This window comes from Stegastes partitus, unplaced genomic scaffold (genome assembly GCF_000690725.1).
Source record: "Stegastes partitus isolate 25-593 unplaced genomic scaffold, Stegastes_partitus-1.0.2 Scaffold192, whole genome shotgun sequence".
NCBI lineage: Eukaryota > Metazoa > Chordata > Actinopteri > Pomacentridae > Stegastes > Stegastes partitus.
In genome coordinates, this window is record NW_007577923.1 from 635,935 (window position 1) to 650,197 (window position 14,263).

General features: G+C 40.5%; 1 protein-coding gene across 1 annotated transcript; it reads right to left on the reverse strand.

Moving 5' to 3' along the window:
* Positions 1 to 986: 986 nt before the first annotated feature.
* ubac2 (UBA domain containing 2) lies at positions 987 to 10,560 on the reverse strand. The gene is made up of 10 exons (XM_008280425.1): positions 10,416 to 10,560; positions 9,924 to 10,048; positions 8,060 to 8,179; positions 7,521 to 7,627; positions 6,967 to 7,090; positions 6,773 to 6,820; positions 4,363 to 4,471; positions 3,234 to 3,376; positions 2,950 to 3,093; positions 987 to 2,724 (listed from the first exon to the last, which is right to left on the reverse strand). The coding sequence occupies exons 1-10, from the start codon at positions 10,444 to 10,446 to the stop codon at positions 2,617 to 2,619; spliced, it is 1,059 nt and encodes a 352-aa protein (XP_008278647.1). The 5' UTR covers positions 10,447 to 10,560; the 3' UTR covers positions 987 to 2,616.
* Positions 10,561 to 14,263: the final 3,703 nt, after the last annotated feature.

Sequence of the window (14,263 nt, forward strand, 5' to 3'; positions counted from 1 at the left end):
CTACTTTTCTCTGAAATACACTCAGTTTTATGCAACATATTACAGTGCAGACCTAAATGTTAAGAGACTGGGCCACCATATGTGGACTGACCCAATTTGCTTTCAATATTGTTGCTGAAAACACAAATATTGCTCCATTTTTGGCTTTCCAATAGAACATCTAGCTTCTTGAGAACGATATTTGGGGGTTTAAATGTGTGCAAAAGGAAAAACATGTTCAGTAACAGTAATACTTTTTCAATGTGCTTCTGTACTCAAGGTTCAGCTTCTAAATTTCTAAAAAAGGAATACAGTGAGAGAAGGAAAAGACCGGCAACAGATCGCTCATAAATCCTCACAACAGTGGAAATAAATACTGTTTTATTTTCTCTTCATACAAAAAATCTGTCTTATCGTAGGAAAAGAGTGCCATCATGTGTTGAAAAGTAGCACAGCAGGGCATAACAATAACATGTATAATATATGATGATATATTGCATTAAAACTATCAAACTGTACACATGCTTGCTTTTTGAGTTTTAATGTAGAATTACCAAAAAAACGATTTTATTTGACAAGTTGTGTAGGAAAAATGTTGGGAATCTGTTTTCGAGTCGATATTTTTTAAATAGAAATTGGAGGATGGTGGCAGAAAACGCAGAATTAATCTCAGTTAAGACAGAGATTCAATTATAGAGGATGTCTGTATTATTAGAAGGTACTCCTTAAATTATACTTGGTTAAAAAAAATAAAAAATACAACAGCTTTTTGGTTCCCGTTAGTCCTGCTTTGTATGCTAAACACAACACAGCAGGTGCATGAGAAATTAGTGTTTATACTGAGGAAAAACATGCCAGCGCAAAAACAATTTATTAAAATTCAATTTAACGTAATGCCGAATGTTTTGTCAAGTTAGGATTCATTTCAAACTGAGGATTAGTTATACAGAAAACACCGTAGACTGTTTTGTCACCTGAGCACGCGCTCATCATAACAACGCAAACAATTCAGTCAGCAAGTTGATTTATTCCACAGATCAAATATGACTCATTACAGTTCATCAGAAAGTTGTCCATGCAACAACTCCCTCATCACGCCCACATACTATTATAACACTCTCAAAAACACATACACACAAATAACAGACTCATTTCAGTGGTCATATATTATCAATATTATTATGCACAAAATATAAAACTAGCATCTGTCTCTGACATCAATACACATTGGCTGCAATATTACTTCTCTTGCATGTATGTATATGTACACAAGGTAGTTACTATGCAGTGCATAGTCTCCATAAACTTCTTCTGTCATGATATTGCATAATAAATATCAACAGACTTTTAAGACTTGCTATGATTCAGACAAGTGTGCTGGCAGAGAAAACACTCGGTTAAGACAGTAAATGAACCTTGAGGAGTGTGTGCAGTGTATGCATGTGAGTGCATGAAATGAAGAGACTTTCGAGGGTAACAAACATGTCCTCTTTGAAGGGCTACTGTGCATCTGTGTGTGTGCACTCATGTCTGCAAATGTGATTATGTCATTAACAAAGAAGTCGCCTCACAGACCCTGAGATAGTCCATTTAACCAGTATTCTGCCAAAACAGCCCTGTCTGGGCCAAACCAGTCAGCTCCAAAGAAGCTGGCTCCTTCAGTATCTGTCAGTCAGGCTTTGTTCAAACTTCTCAAGCAGGAAAGGGTTGAGCCCTGCTACTTCCATGAAACACAGCCAATACAAAGAAGTCAGAACCATGTAGCAAAACCATGATGAAGGAGGTTGCTGATGGATCTTTTAATCAGAAATTATGACGCTGTGATTGTGGCTGCTGCACCTCATCATAGAGAATTTAACATTTTATGCTGCAAAAAAACTGCCCAAAAGTGGATGGCCTAAAGTTAACGAAAGGTATATGACTTAATTGAGCACGAGAATAAAACCTGACAAGTGACAATGTTTTCTGATCCACTATTTCTAAAACTTTGTGCACTTTTTTCTTTTATGTCGTCATCTCCTGCCAGTTATGAGGGTCTAGAATGGTAGCCATTTTTGAAGTGGCAGTATATTATATTGGGATATATTAAACTGTAGTTTGTGTAGCTATAGGTTGTTCTCCATGAGGGTCTGTGGGATCTGTTAATTCTGTTTTGAAGAAATAGCCCACTTTACACATCCACCACTGGACTGAAGACTTGTTTTTCTACTGTGTACCTGTTTGGTTTCTGTATATTTTTGTCGGGCACCCCTTGGAGTTCGAGGTCTAACTCATCTGCCTTGAGCGATGACGCCTGTTTCACACTAAGACGGCCACCAGAAAGCTATGACGCAAATGTCTTCCACGTTGTGCTTCACACGTCTTTATTAATCAGCCTGCTATCGGGCTCAGTTCAGTTCGAGTCAACCTAACGCTGCTTCGGGGAGCAGTGGCGCTGCCTTCAGATTATCTGTACAAATTTCATTTGGCTTCTCTTCCATTCTCCATCATTCACCATCTTCAATTCTCTGCAACATTTCTCTCTGTTTCGCTTTTTTTTTTTTTGCTTCCCTGCTTTGGTTGCTTCTTTTTCTGCTTTGTCTTTCTGTCCTCAATCACCTCTCGTTTTTCTTCTTTCCTCTCACTGAGCTCTTTCCCTCAGTGTTGCAAGAGGAAGTTGGTTGCCATGTTAATGTCGTTATTTGAAGCTCTGAGGGCCTCGAGGGCGTCGATCCTGGAAAAGCCCATTTCCACTAACCGCGCAACCTGTGAGACAAAAAAAAATTAGTTCTTGTCTCAAGACAGCGGCGGCAGACAAATCATCGCATGGGAATACGTCATAAATGAGTCCTGCACAAAGTACGACAGAGATAGGTCAAGTTTTGATGAGTCATTCAAGTCAGATATGAGAAAGCAGATTAATGCGTCCAGAAAAATATCCACAAACAACACAGAATAAAGGCACACAGAGAAACACACAAGCGAACCCACCTGTTCCTCTGCGACAGGAGAGTTGTCCAGAGTCGGCTGAGTGGACTGGTGTGTCTGAGCCTGAGGGCGGGGCTGCATCGGGGGTCGGTTCTGTCCTCTGTGTCTCAGGGAGGGGAACAGCCTGGTCCACTGTAGCAATCCAGCCTGCACACAAAGACAGAGGAGGAATCAAGCACCTTCTACAAAAATCTCAACACTGTTCAGACTTAATTGCAATTACGTATGTGTGTTTGATGGGGGTCAGCCTGTGCACCAGTGCAGTAACCAGCCTTGTGTCTGTCTACCTGTGGCTGTTGTCTGGTGTTCCTCCTCGCCTCGTTGTACTGGGCCAGCAGCAGCTGCTGGTCGAGCAGGTCCATCCTCTGCTGCCTCTGAATGTCCAGAGTGGCTCCCATCCCCAGAGGTGTCTCACTGCTTGGCTGGGAGCCTTAACGGTCACAGATGTTAAAACATTATTAGGCAGACAAAAAAACAAAACATCTAAAACACTGTTAAAGACTTGCACACTAGTGACGATAGGGTAATTAAGAAATAATCAGATTCGAAAAGATTTCTCTAGAAATGGTGACAGGTTTTATTCACATGTTGCTTCCTCCCCGCTGATATCTTTCGGACACAGAAACACAGGAGTGGCCAAACTAGATTACCGTTATCACGCTCCATTTCAGTTATGGAACAAAATGTGGAAAGTAACATTGTTAAGCGCCGACTATTTTGAGGGAGATAAACACTCTTTCACAGCTGAAAGGCTTAAAGTGACCGTGCAGGACATTAGGGATTGGAAAGGAAGAGCTACTTAAGGCAGAACATTAAATCCAAATAGCCTTTCAAGGAAATATTTTAAGAGAAGAAAGTAAAGTGTGCATCATTAGAAAAAGAGCACAACAAAGCAGTCGGCTGCTTTTGCCCATAAATCAGTACTGTATGCTTTGATAGTACTGTTTGTTAATGAGATTGTGACCCAATAAATCCTGCTCCAGGATTAAACAAATCTGTGAAATCTGTTTTTCTTTTTTAGGAGGGGACGATTATTAAGCATCCTCTTTGCTAATGAATACAGAATAAAACTGAGCACTAAATGGACACAAAAAACTGGTGAAGAAACTCTAATCTGGAAAAGATGGGTTAACTTTCACCAGCAGTAATGGGAAAGTGTTGTTTTACATTCACTTCAGGTGTTTATTGAATGAAGGAAAGTAAAATAAATGTTCATACATATAAATAAGAATTTGGCCTGTGTTCATTTTGTAAGTCATTCTGCATCACAGCACTGTTCAAATCCTAAAAATGTACACATATTCTTCTTCTTCAATTAGACACTGAGAGACAACAAGTCCAGGCCTTGCAACACTGGCCACTGTGAAAAGGATTTACTCAGGATTTGTGTTTGTGATTACTAACGGATGGACTCACTTGAGAAGAGCGGCTCCAGGATGTACCGTCCAATACGAGACACCCAGGCAGGTACAAAGAGGATCTTCTGTAACCGGAGAACATTGGAGTGGTACAGTCCGCCTGAGATCTGAAAGGCACATTTAGAAAAATACATGAAGAGCATATACGATAAAAATCACAAGATTTACTTAATAAACTTTGCCAAGCAATCCTCAGTGTGTTGCAGGGAGCAAAGCAACAGTAAGAAACAGAAACATTTTCTGCCCATCAGCTATTGCAACTCTGGTGCTTAACAATATGTTTTTGTGTTGATATTGAGTGACATGACAGATGAGAAGCTCACAGCACAAACATGCAGTATTGCAGAGCTTTTTAGCTCCTTAAATTACACTGTTTTGATACTCTGGCCCATGTATAGAGACTATGCTGAGTCCTGTGGCCCTCAACAAACACTGCACGAGGTTGACTGGTAGGGTTTCCTTATTAGAATCCAGGACGGGCTCGTTGGTATTTAACGATTCTTTTCTGATTATGCTGATCATTTTCAGTTCTTAGGAATTCTCGATATCGATTAGCTGAGGGGTAGGCAGGTGTTTAGAGGTGCTACAACATTAAAATCCTGCTTGTACCCTTATTCTTGAGTAATAATAATCTAAATTCAGAATTCACTGTATTATAGTACCCTGCCTTTGCCCTAAGTCAGCTGGGATAGGCTCCAGCCCCCCGTGACCCTAGTGAGGATTAAACAGTGGGTAGATAATAGATGGATGTATTACAGTACAGTCAAGATATTTTCTGCAGTTTTACTTTTAATACCATAGCACATGTTCCTGATTATATTTACTTTACAAGTAACATTTTCAGTGAGGAACTTGTACAGTGTGGTATTAGTACTTTTTCTTAAGTACATTATCTTAGTATCCCTCTACCACTCCCTACTGCTTATCAAGATAAACAAATCTAATAACTACATGAATTAATACAGTTACTATGTTTTTTTTAACACCCACACAGCCAAACTGCACATATCACCTTTAAAGAATGTGGTGACACAGATGAGTGAGTTTGATGTGGGAGGGGAGTCTCTCCCTGTGTGTGGGATGTTGCTGCAGTCTTAAAAAGTTGCTGCTATAAGGGCTAGTAAAGTAAATGTGGTCAGCTGTATGTTTCCTAGATATGCGTAATAGTTACTGAAAGTTTGTGTTTTGTGGGCACTGTCACAGAAGAGAAATAAAGAGTTCTTGTTCATTTAATGTTACTGCAGCATTCTCCTGATTCTTCACAGCAGAGTTGTGTGAAACGGTCTTTACCGCAGATAAATGCTGCCAGCAGAAAAACAGAGCTGAGTAAAGCATTAGTAAACGTAGCAACGGTGGTTGCTTTTCTGGTTTCATGAATATTTTTGGGTTTACTTAAGCTACTTTACTGCAACAATAAGACTTGTAGAGTGTTTTGCAGCAGCTTTAGCAAATTTAGAAGATTGTTAAGACAATCACACAATTTGTTCATCTGCTAAACAAGCAACTCAACAACGGCTGAGTAGGTTAAATGAGAATAATCCTAGATTCACAATTTATTAAGACAAAAGCATTAGGAGAGGGGAAAACATGCTTTCAATTCATATGGACAAAGGCACAGACAGATAGCGGTAGATACATGGTAGTTGTCTGCAGTACATAGTTTATAAAGTAGCGCAACAGAAAGTGTTTTTGGAACCAATAAGCCGAATCGAGAAAAAAAAAATTGTAATAATTGCTATGGAATGACAGACTTTTGGAAATGGTTCTTGATTCCTCACCCAGATAGTAATCAAGGAGATCAATAAACAATTTCTACATTTGCAGCTGGAAGTGAAAATCTTGGTGTCGAAATTTAGAAAAGCACAAATTCCAATAGCAAACTTTGTTGAAAAGTTTTTGTTTATTTAGGCTTTACATATGATTTTTTTTTTTTTTATGTATATATTTTTTTGGCTTTTGCCTTTATTTTTAGAGCAGTAGAGATAGACAGGAAAAGGGGGGAGAAAAATGGGGAGAAACCTGCAACCCGCTGTGTCTGTGGGTACTATAGCCCCTGTTTATGGGTCGCCCGCTCAACTAGGTGAGCTTTAGGGGCGCCCGGAGCATATGAGGAGTTATAAGAGAACTTTTAAACATGTATCTTTCCTTGACTTTATGACTCATGAAGTTTAACCAGTCAGAAAATGCTGTGGGTGAGACTACTACTTGAATTTGTTTATTTTTTGTTTTATTTTATCAGCTAAAAAAAAAAAAGTAATGCCAGTGATCAGAAAAATGCTGAGCATTGGCTAAGACAATCAGTCAGGCTGATTATCGGCAGACCCCGACGCTGCTTCATAAATCATTCATCACAGTTTTAAACACTGGCACGCTCAACAGACGTACAGTAAGAAAATGTCTCTACTCACCAGTCCACTGAGTGCAAGCAGCCACATGAAGGGGCTGGAAGTCAACAGCTGTACCACAGAAGGATGAGAGAGGCAGACAAGGAAGAATGAAGGTCAGACTAGCTGGGAAACAAGTATTCTCAAGGGTTCAAGAATAGTACGAGACAAAGCAAAACAGACGCACATGTGGCCACACCAGCAGAACATGAGCCTACCTGCAAGCCTACTATGTAGACCAGAGACTTGTTGGTGATCTGGATGTGACCCAGAACCTGGGTGACTGGCATCCGGGGGATCGAAAGGTAGAAAGGCACAAACAGAGAGAAGACTGGAGCAAGCCTGTGACAGGAAAAGATGAAAGTGGAGGGGATGGCGAACCAGAGAGAGCTTTAATAAAAATATGAACATTTCAGTAATATTCCAGGCAGTCCAAGAGAGACATTGTTGGCTTTTGTAACTAGTCGTCTTACTCTTTTACTCTCTCGAATAATAACTAATTACCTCACTGAGCCTGCTAAGTCAGTTTTATTTTCATCCTTTTGTGGAGGTGGACTGTATGCTGCTGTCACAGTTTAAATACCACACACCCATATTTAAAGCAGGCGGGGGATTGAGGAATTAAATATAAATACTGCCCAGAGCTTATACGGTGATATGTGGTGGGGAAAACTAAGGATTTTCCACTTAAGTAACACATAGTGCTTTGAAATATAAGTACCACAATGTTCAAATTTTAATTGCACATGCATCATTACAACATAGTACTCACAGTCCTGCAGGCAGTTCCTCCACCTCATAATCAAATAGAAACTGGAAGGCCTGAGCCAACAGGAAGTCTATCAGTGCAGAGAGACACCAAGTGCCCAACAGGAAGGACTGGAATTAAGAAAAGCACTATATTTAATTAGAGCAGCACATACCTAGAAAGCTAAAGTCTAAAAAAAAAACTAAAGTCTGCCAACACTAAAGTCTACAAAGGCCCATCTTTAGGCATTTCACTACTATAAACACAGAGTTAGTCAGATGAGGAAGTGGGATGTTCTCTTCCCTAAAAGCTGAAGATGACTACGACTGATGAACATCCTTCTAACCCGGATTGAAAAGGTCTTAACATTTTGCATTCGTAAATGAGAGTAACTGGGGAAGAAATGGCACGCAAGAAAACTCTGAGTCAGAACAGACCCAATTTATGTGACAGTGTGAAATGGCAATTGGAATCTAGATCAACTGAGAACATGAGCAAGCAAGTGTATTAAATTTGTACTTCATCAATCTAAGTATTCATCTATCAATGGTTTTGCTACTTACAGCAAATTTCCTGGTGCCAAACCTCCTCTCAAAGATTCGAAAGTTGTAAATGAGCAGACTGCTGCAGAAGGAGTCCTTCACGTCTAGACAGACCAGCCTGCCACACAACAACCTCCACACCTACAGCACAGGGGAGGGAGGGAGAGCAGAGTTATAACACACACACATGCAGCTACAGAAACAGAGACAACACCATAGCCTTGTGTACAATTGCCTCTTCTGAGACTCCGTAACAAAGCAGAAGAACAACGTTGTCACAAATCAGGCTCTTGAAGGAGTTTTACATTTAAATAAAACATAACAAGTTGATAAAATATTAGGGCAACAGAATATATTGTGTCAGCATTAACATCCTGATATTTGCATGTACAATAGTCATATCACAGTGATTGACTCAACTTTTTTTGCTGCTTGAAACAAAAAGGAAACTAACACAGTGCTCAGTTTCCATTATTTAAACTACAAGACAAGTCTGTCTGATGGAACACAATGTATTCTAATTTTGTGGTTTTTGTTTGTTTTTTTGACAAAACTATTTACAAGACATAGAGTTTTGGGATTTTTTAAAGTTTTTTTTTGGCCTTTTTGCCTTTATTTGATAGGACAGTCAAAAGAGAGAGAGGAAAGTGGGGGAGGAAAGTGGGGGAGGAGAATGGGGGAAGGGGTTGCAGCAAAGGGTCTTGAGCAGGATTTGAACCCACAGCTGCTGCATTGGAGACCATAGGCCTTGTATATGGGTTGCCAGCTCAACCAGGTGAGCCAAAGCGGCAGCCCATTAAACATTGACTTTGTTGACATGCAGGTTCCACCTGTGGCCAGCAAAATGAGCGAGGAACAGGAGAGAAACACTGAAAAGGATTTTAAGATTTGGTTGCAAAAACAGACACAATGCTGATATTTTGGATCAATTTTGGCTACAGAAATAATAATGCTGATCTCGGATGCTTTGCCACTGCTACACCATAAGAGAAAGGGTCCTAATGGTTTGCACTCAAATAGCCTTCACAGCAAAAAGTCATTTTTCAGTTTTATCTTTAACTATTTTCATTTCTGATGTAGATGCAACCCCCTACAAAAATTCCTGTGTTTTGTTTTTTTTTTTGCAAGTATATAAAACTCGTTATGTCTCTTTTATTATATTATGCAGCTCTTAATAACATCAAGTCATCCTCCACTTAACAGCTTTTACAGAGCGTTCAACTGCACTTTGTGGTTTTCATCAGCAACAGGAACCAGTTCAGATGTAATTAAATGTGGAAGTTTGGTTATGTGGCAACAGGTGATTATATATACATGAAAGCGGGAACATTACAGTCACTCCTTGCTGAAGGCCTTCAAGTGTACGTTGTGGCCAGTTTTGGTTTTGCTAAAGTTGTCAGGTCATGGCAACTGGAATAACATATCCCTGTATCATAAATAGCCTCGGGGTATTTTGTAACACAACGCCCTCTATCTTTTGACCACTGATTCAGATGGGATATGAAATAAAGAGCGAAGATTGGGGGGGAATAAAATAAAATCAACAAAATAGAGATTGCTCAGTCTCCTTTTTAGGGTTCACACCACAGTGTGCTGAGTTTTACTGTCATCATGTGGTTGAAGGTTCTTCATTTGCTTGATAACAATGGAGTCAACACAATGGCAACTTTACAAATGCTTCTTGTGTGAGTCTAAGTGAATCCTGTTTGTATTTAAGAACCTGTAGTCCAGATTGTGATGACTTTATTAATCTCACTAAGGAAAAAAAAAGTTCATAATTCATATAAAAGTAGACACACTACGTGATTATGATCCTGGGTGTTGGTTTAAGTCTCTCCCCTGAGTGTCTCCATCCTAAACCCAGGGTCAGATGCTGGACACATACCTGGTGCTGCTGTGTGACAGCCTGGAGGTTGTACACGAACAGTTGCTGGTACTGTGGCAGCAGGGTGAGCATCACAGTCAGCCCATTGAGCACCAGCAGGAGGCTTTTAGACAGAGGAGCCTTGTCTGTGCGAAATAACACACACACACAACATAGTTTAGTGGCACTGTCGCCCTCTTTAGCGAGCCGCTAATGTTGGTGTTTTATCTTAATGGAGAAGGGGCTAATGTATAAATAGAGGCGGGGCAGACACGTAGCTTTCGAAATTAGCTGGGTATTCATGTTATTTCAAGTACGACACGTCAACTGAGTCAATTGGCTAAAGGGGAAATGCGAACCTAAGGTGGGTGAGTAATTAAACACGGCTGTAATTGACGGACACAGCCTCGAGTAAATGAATGACAGCGCAATGCTAACGCCAGCTAGCTAAGCTCCGGGTAAACTGACTGCGACAGCCCCGCCGTGGGTTGACGGCGGTTCCGGGATACTTACACAGGCCCCGAGAACCGGTGGTGGTGAACATGGTGTCTAGATAAGCTACGGGGTCCAGACGATAAAGGGTTAATCCCGACACAACGCCAAACTAACAGTAAAACACCGAAATAAAGTTGGGGAGAGGATCCATGCTGAGCGCTGTGACTGTGAAGGGAAGGAGACAGCGGAGAGGAATCAGCTACGGAAAGCCGACGAGGACACAAAGGTGTTCATTCGCAGACGGAGGAAACTGGAGGGCAAAGCGGCCTGTCGGGGGCGCTGTTGCTCTGTGTTGAGGCTCCTCTGGCATTTTTTCCGAGATGTAACCCTCACTCCACTGCGCTTTATTTTTCCCTGTTAGTGTTTGGAAATTCTTAGTTTATATGATAACAGCAGAGTCAACCGTTTACCAGCTTTGCAAACTCCGGATGTTTGGCTTTTAAATAAAACCTCCAGTTCATCCAAAAATGCTGCAGACACAATAATGATAGAAACTTTCAAGACAGTCAAGTGTAATCAAGTCACCTTTATTTTATATAGCATATTTAACCCTATTCAGGACCTTTGGGGGCTTTTGGACCCCAGGCCATTTAGCTATGTGACAGGTATTGTGTTTTTTATTTTTGAAGAGTTTTTTTTTTTTTTAAATATAAAAAGAGGGACATTTGTCATGCATTTGGAACCAAAAATACATCAACTTATCAGAAAATGTATTTAACACAACATAAAAGTCTATAATGAATACCAACAAATATTTTGCACACAGTCTTTTTTGGGTTCGAATGGAGCCCGAAAGATCTTCTACGTATGGAAACATGAAAGTCCTGAATAGGGTTCAAGCAAACAACCACTGTGCTAAAGTGCTTTCAAGTAAAAAATAAATAAATACATTGACTGGTGTAACAAGATTGACCCCCTTCAAGCGCAACAACATTAAGTAACACTGTTAGCCTATATAACCTTTAAGTACAATTCTACTGTGTCCAACAACTTGGGTGCATTCATCCATCATGCCATATCCACACATGCCAAGTGTGTACACAGTATTTATTATATTTTCATTTCTATCTGTATTCTACTTTTGCATTTCCTGTCTCGTCCTGTTCTCACTGTGCTGCATTTGTATACTTGCTGTACCGTGTGAATTTCCCCAGTAAGGGTTCAGTAATGTTGATCCTAATTAACCTAATATGTTCAAATATTAATGCCCTACAGTGTTATTAATGACGTGAGTTAACCTGAGTAATTTGAATATTTTAGGATTAAAACTCTATTTAAAAAAATTACATAAAATGCAGCTTTACTTGTCGAAAATGAATATTAAGGCTCACACTGTACAGTGGTATTAATTATAATAAATAACCTCACCCAATTAGAACTCAAGTCATGATATCTACAAAAATATATGACAAGTCCAAGGATTCTCTGGACCCCCTATGAGCAAGCTTTGTTTCTATTTTTGTTGTTATTTATATTTATTGCTTAATTTTGCATTATTTAATGTCATCTTATTTTCTCTTTTTTTATATTACTGACTGTGGGGAGGAAAACTCCTTTGCAACAGGAAGAACCCTCCGGCAGAACCAGGCTCAGGTATCGTATCCTAAAGACCTTATTATACCATATAATCCCAGTAGAGCACTTTTTCTCGTCAACACTTTTCTCTCTCTCTCCATATTTATATTCCACCATTGCGTGCCCCTAGCTGTGTGTGTTTTGTCGTCTCTGTTGGTATCTCAGGCTCTACACTCCTCCAATGTGCGGTTACCAACCTCTTCAGTACTTGTTGTTCTCTTGTGCATTGATTGTCTGATTTCTATCTGTTATACTTTTTTTTCTCTCCCTTTCACCCTTACCCCAGCCAGTCGAGGCAGATGACCGCCCTCCCTGTGCCTGGTTCTGCTCGAGTGTTTTTTCCTCTTAAAGGAATGTTTTTTCCTCCTACTGTTGCCAAAGAGCAGATTAAAGATAATCAGAAGATTTATTGGTTTTCCCTCTATAGTATAACATCATAAGGTTTTTAGCTTACTATGTGAAGTGCCGTGAGACGGCATATGTTGTGCTTATAAATAAAACTGAACTGCCCAACAATGCATTTCCATAAAAGGTTATATATATATATATCTTTCATTCGTAGGTGAAGCCATGCAAGTAGCTTTAAAACCATTTCATTCTACAAATTGACTTTCCAAGTAAAAATAAACATAAATTCCCTCAAAAACTAATAAATCTAATAAAAAATTATACAGCAAAATATGAGAAGCACTGCTGATTAAAGAAGTCTTAAAAAGAAAAAAAAAATAGCCTACTTGGACTGCATAAACTAAAACCATGGAAGAGCAAAGAAGAGCAAATTATTCTGATCAAAGCTTTAAAAATGTTTTCTGACAGGTCACGGTCCTTGCACACCACATCACAGTGCATCCACACAGCGGTGAGAGCATCTATCTGAACACTTTGTCTACGTAGGGACCCGTGAGAGGTCTGTACCCCCAGGTCGAAAATCACTGATCTAAGGACTGCAGCACCCCTGCAGCTGGGATTTAGTGTCCCACTCACAGGCATTTCAGCAGGGCGAATGCTGTCTCGGATGATCCTCCTGATGAAGGACAGTGTCCTTACTCATGATACCACCCTGCTGTTATCTTATAAACCTCAGACAGGGCATTCCCAGGCCCTGAAGCGCAGGTATAATTATGTTTGATCTTTGTCCTATCTTCTATGGCCATTTGCCCAGTTTGCGATGTGTATTTATGGGCTGGGTATGCATACGAGTAGCACAGGGAATGTTTCGTGTCTTGAAGTCATGTGGTCAGCTTTCTGACAGAGTGGTAACACGTCTAATTATCCTTGGGGCCTTGAGCAGGATGTGGCTACACAAAGTCCAGATTAATGACTTTTGCTTATGGTCCTCCGGCCTTTTGCGCACAGTGTCATATCTTGTCAAGGTTCAGGCTTCCTTTGCAGAGGTCCTGCTTTGTCTTATAGTTCAATAGCTGCCAGTTTTATTCACATCAAACAGTGCGTATACCCCTCTTGCCTGGTTGCGATTGCTCCTGAGCCAGTTGATCCGATGCTTATGTTACGTCCAAGTACATTTGAAAAGATATGGCGAACAGCTGTCTAATAGTGTTGCATTTCCACATCATCCACAGATGCAATAGTGTTGGTTCCCATTGGTTAGTTCCCACCCATTAGGTCTATTTGGCTGCCTGTGGTCAGATGTGACTGCAAAGCAGAGCTCAGTAACAGCTTGCTAATTGTGTTTCAGACCTTCTCTGTCACTGATGTAGGAGTGAGGTCTAAAAAGGTTGCTTTGCCCCTGTTCTCAATCAAAGATAATCAGATTAAACAGCGCAGAGATGTGTGTATGTGTGTGTTTGTGTGTGCTTACCAATAAAGAGACTCCAGATTTGGAGACAGCCTTGACTCCTGCTGTTTGCTTTGTTCATTAAGAGGAGATGAGCAGATGGTTTGCTGGTCTGTTGTGCAGTGCACACATGCGGGCGCGCACACACACACACGCACACTGAAACACACACATGCAAATACACACACGCACATGCATGCTCGGTCCTGTCACCTTAGCTTTATCCTCCATTTATCTTTTCCATTACACATCTCGCGGCAGGACAATGCTACTCGGTGAATTGTGAGGGGTATGTGTGTGTGTGTGTGTGTGTGCGTGTGTGTGTGAGACACAGAGAGAGATACAAGGGAGCGTGAAAGGGAAGAGCACCGCTGAATGAAGTCACAAACGTTTTTAGTCAAGACAGCCTCTGAGGTGGTCATCTGAAAAGCTGATGACTCATTCACACATTCATTTATGTGAATCATTGCTATTCACTTGTCAGCCGCTCTGTATT

What these genes read in the sequence shown, in the direction of transcription:
- ubac2 (XM_008280425.1), bottom strand. Translation starts at nt 10,446, where the DNA reads ATGTTCACCACCACCGGTTCTCGGGGCCTGT. An exon ending in CACCGGTTCTCGGGGCCTGT is followed by an intron (nt 10,049 to 10,415) that starts GTAAGTATCCCG and finishes TATTTCGCACAG; the next exon opens with ACAAGGCTCCTCTGTCTAAA. An exon ending in CTGTCACACAGCAGCACCAG is followed by an intron (nt 8,180 to 9,923) that starts GTATGTGTCCAG and finishes CCTGTGCTGTAG; the next exon opens with GTGTGGAGGTTGTTGTGTGG.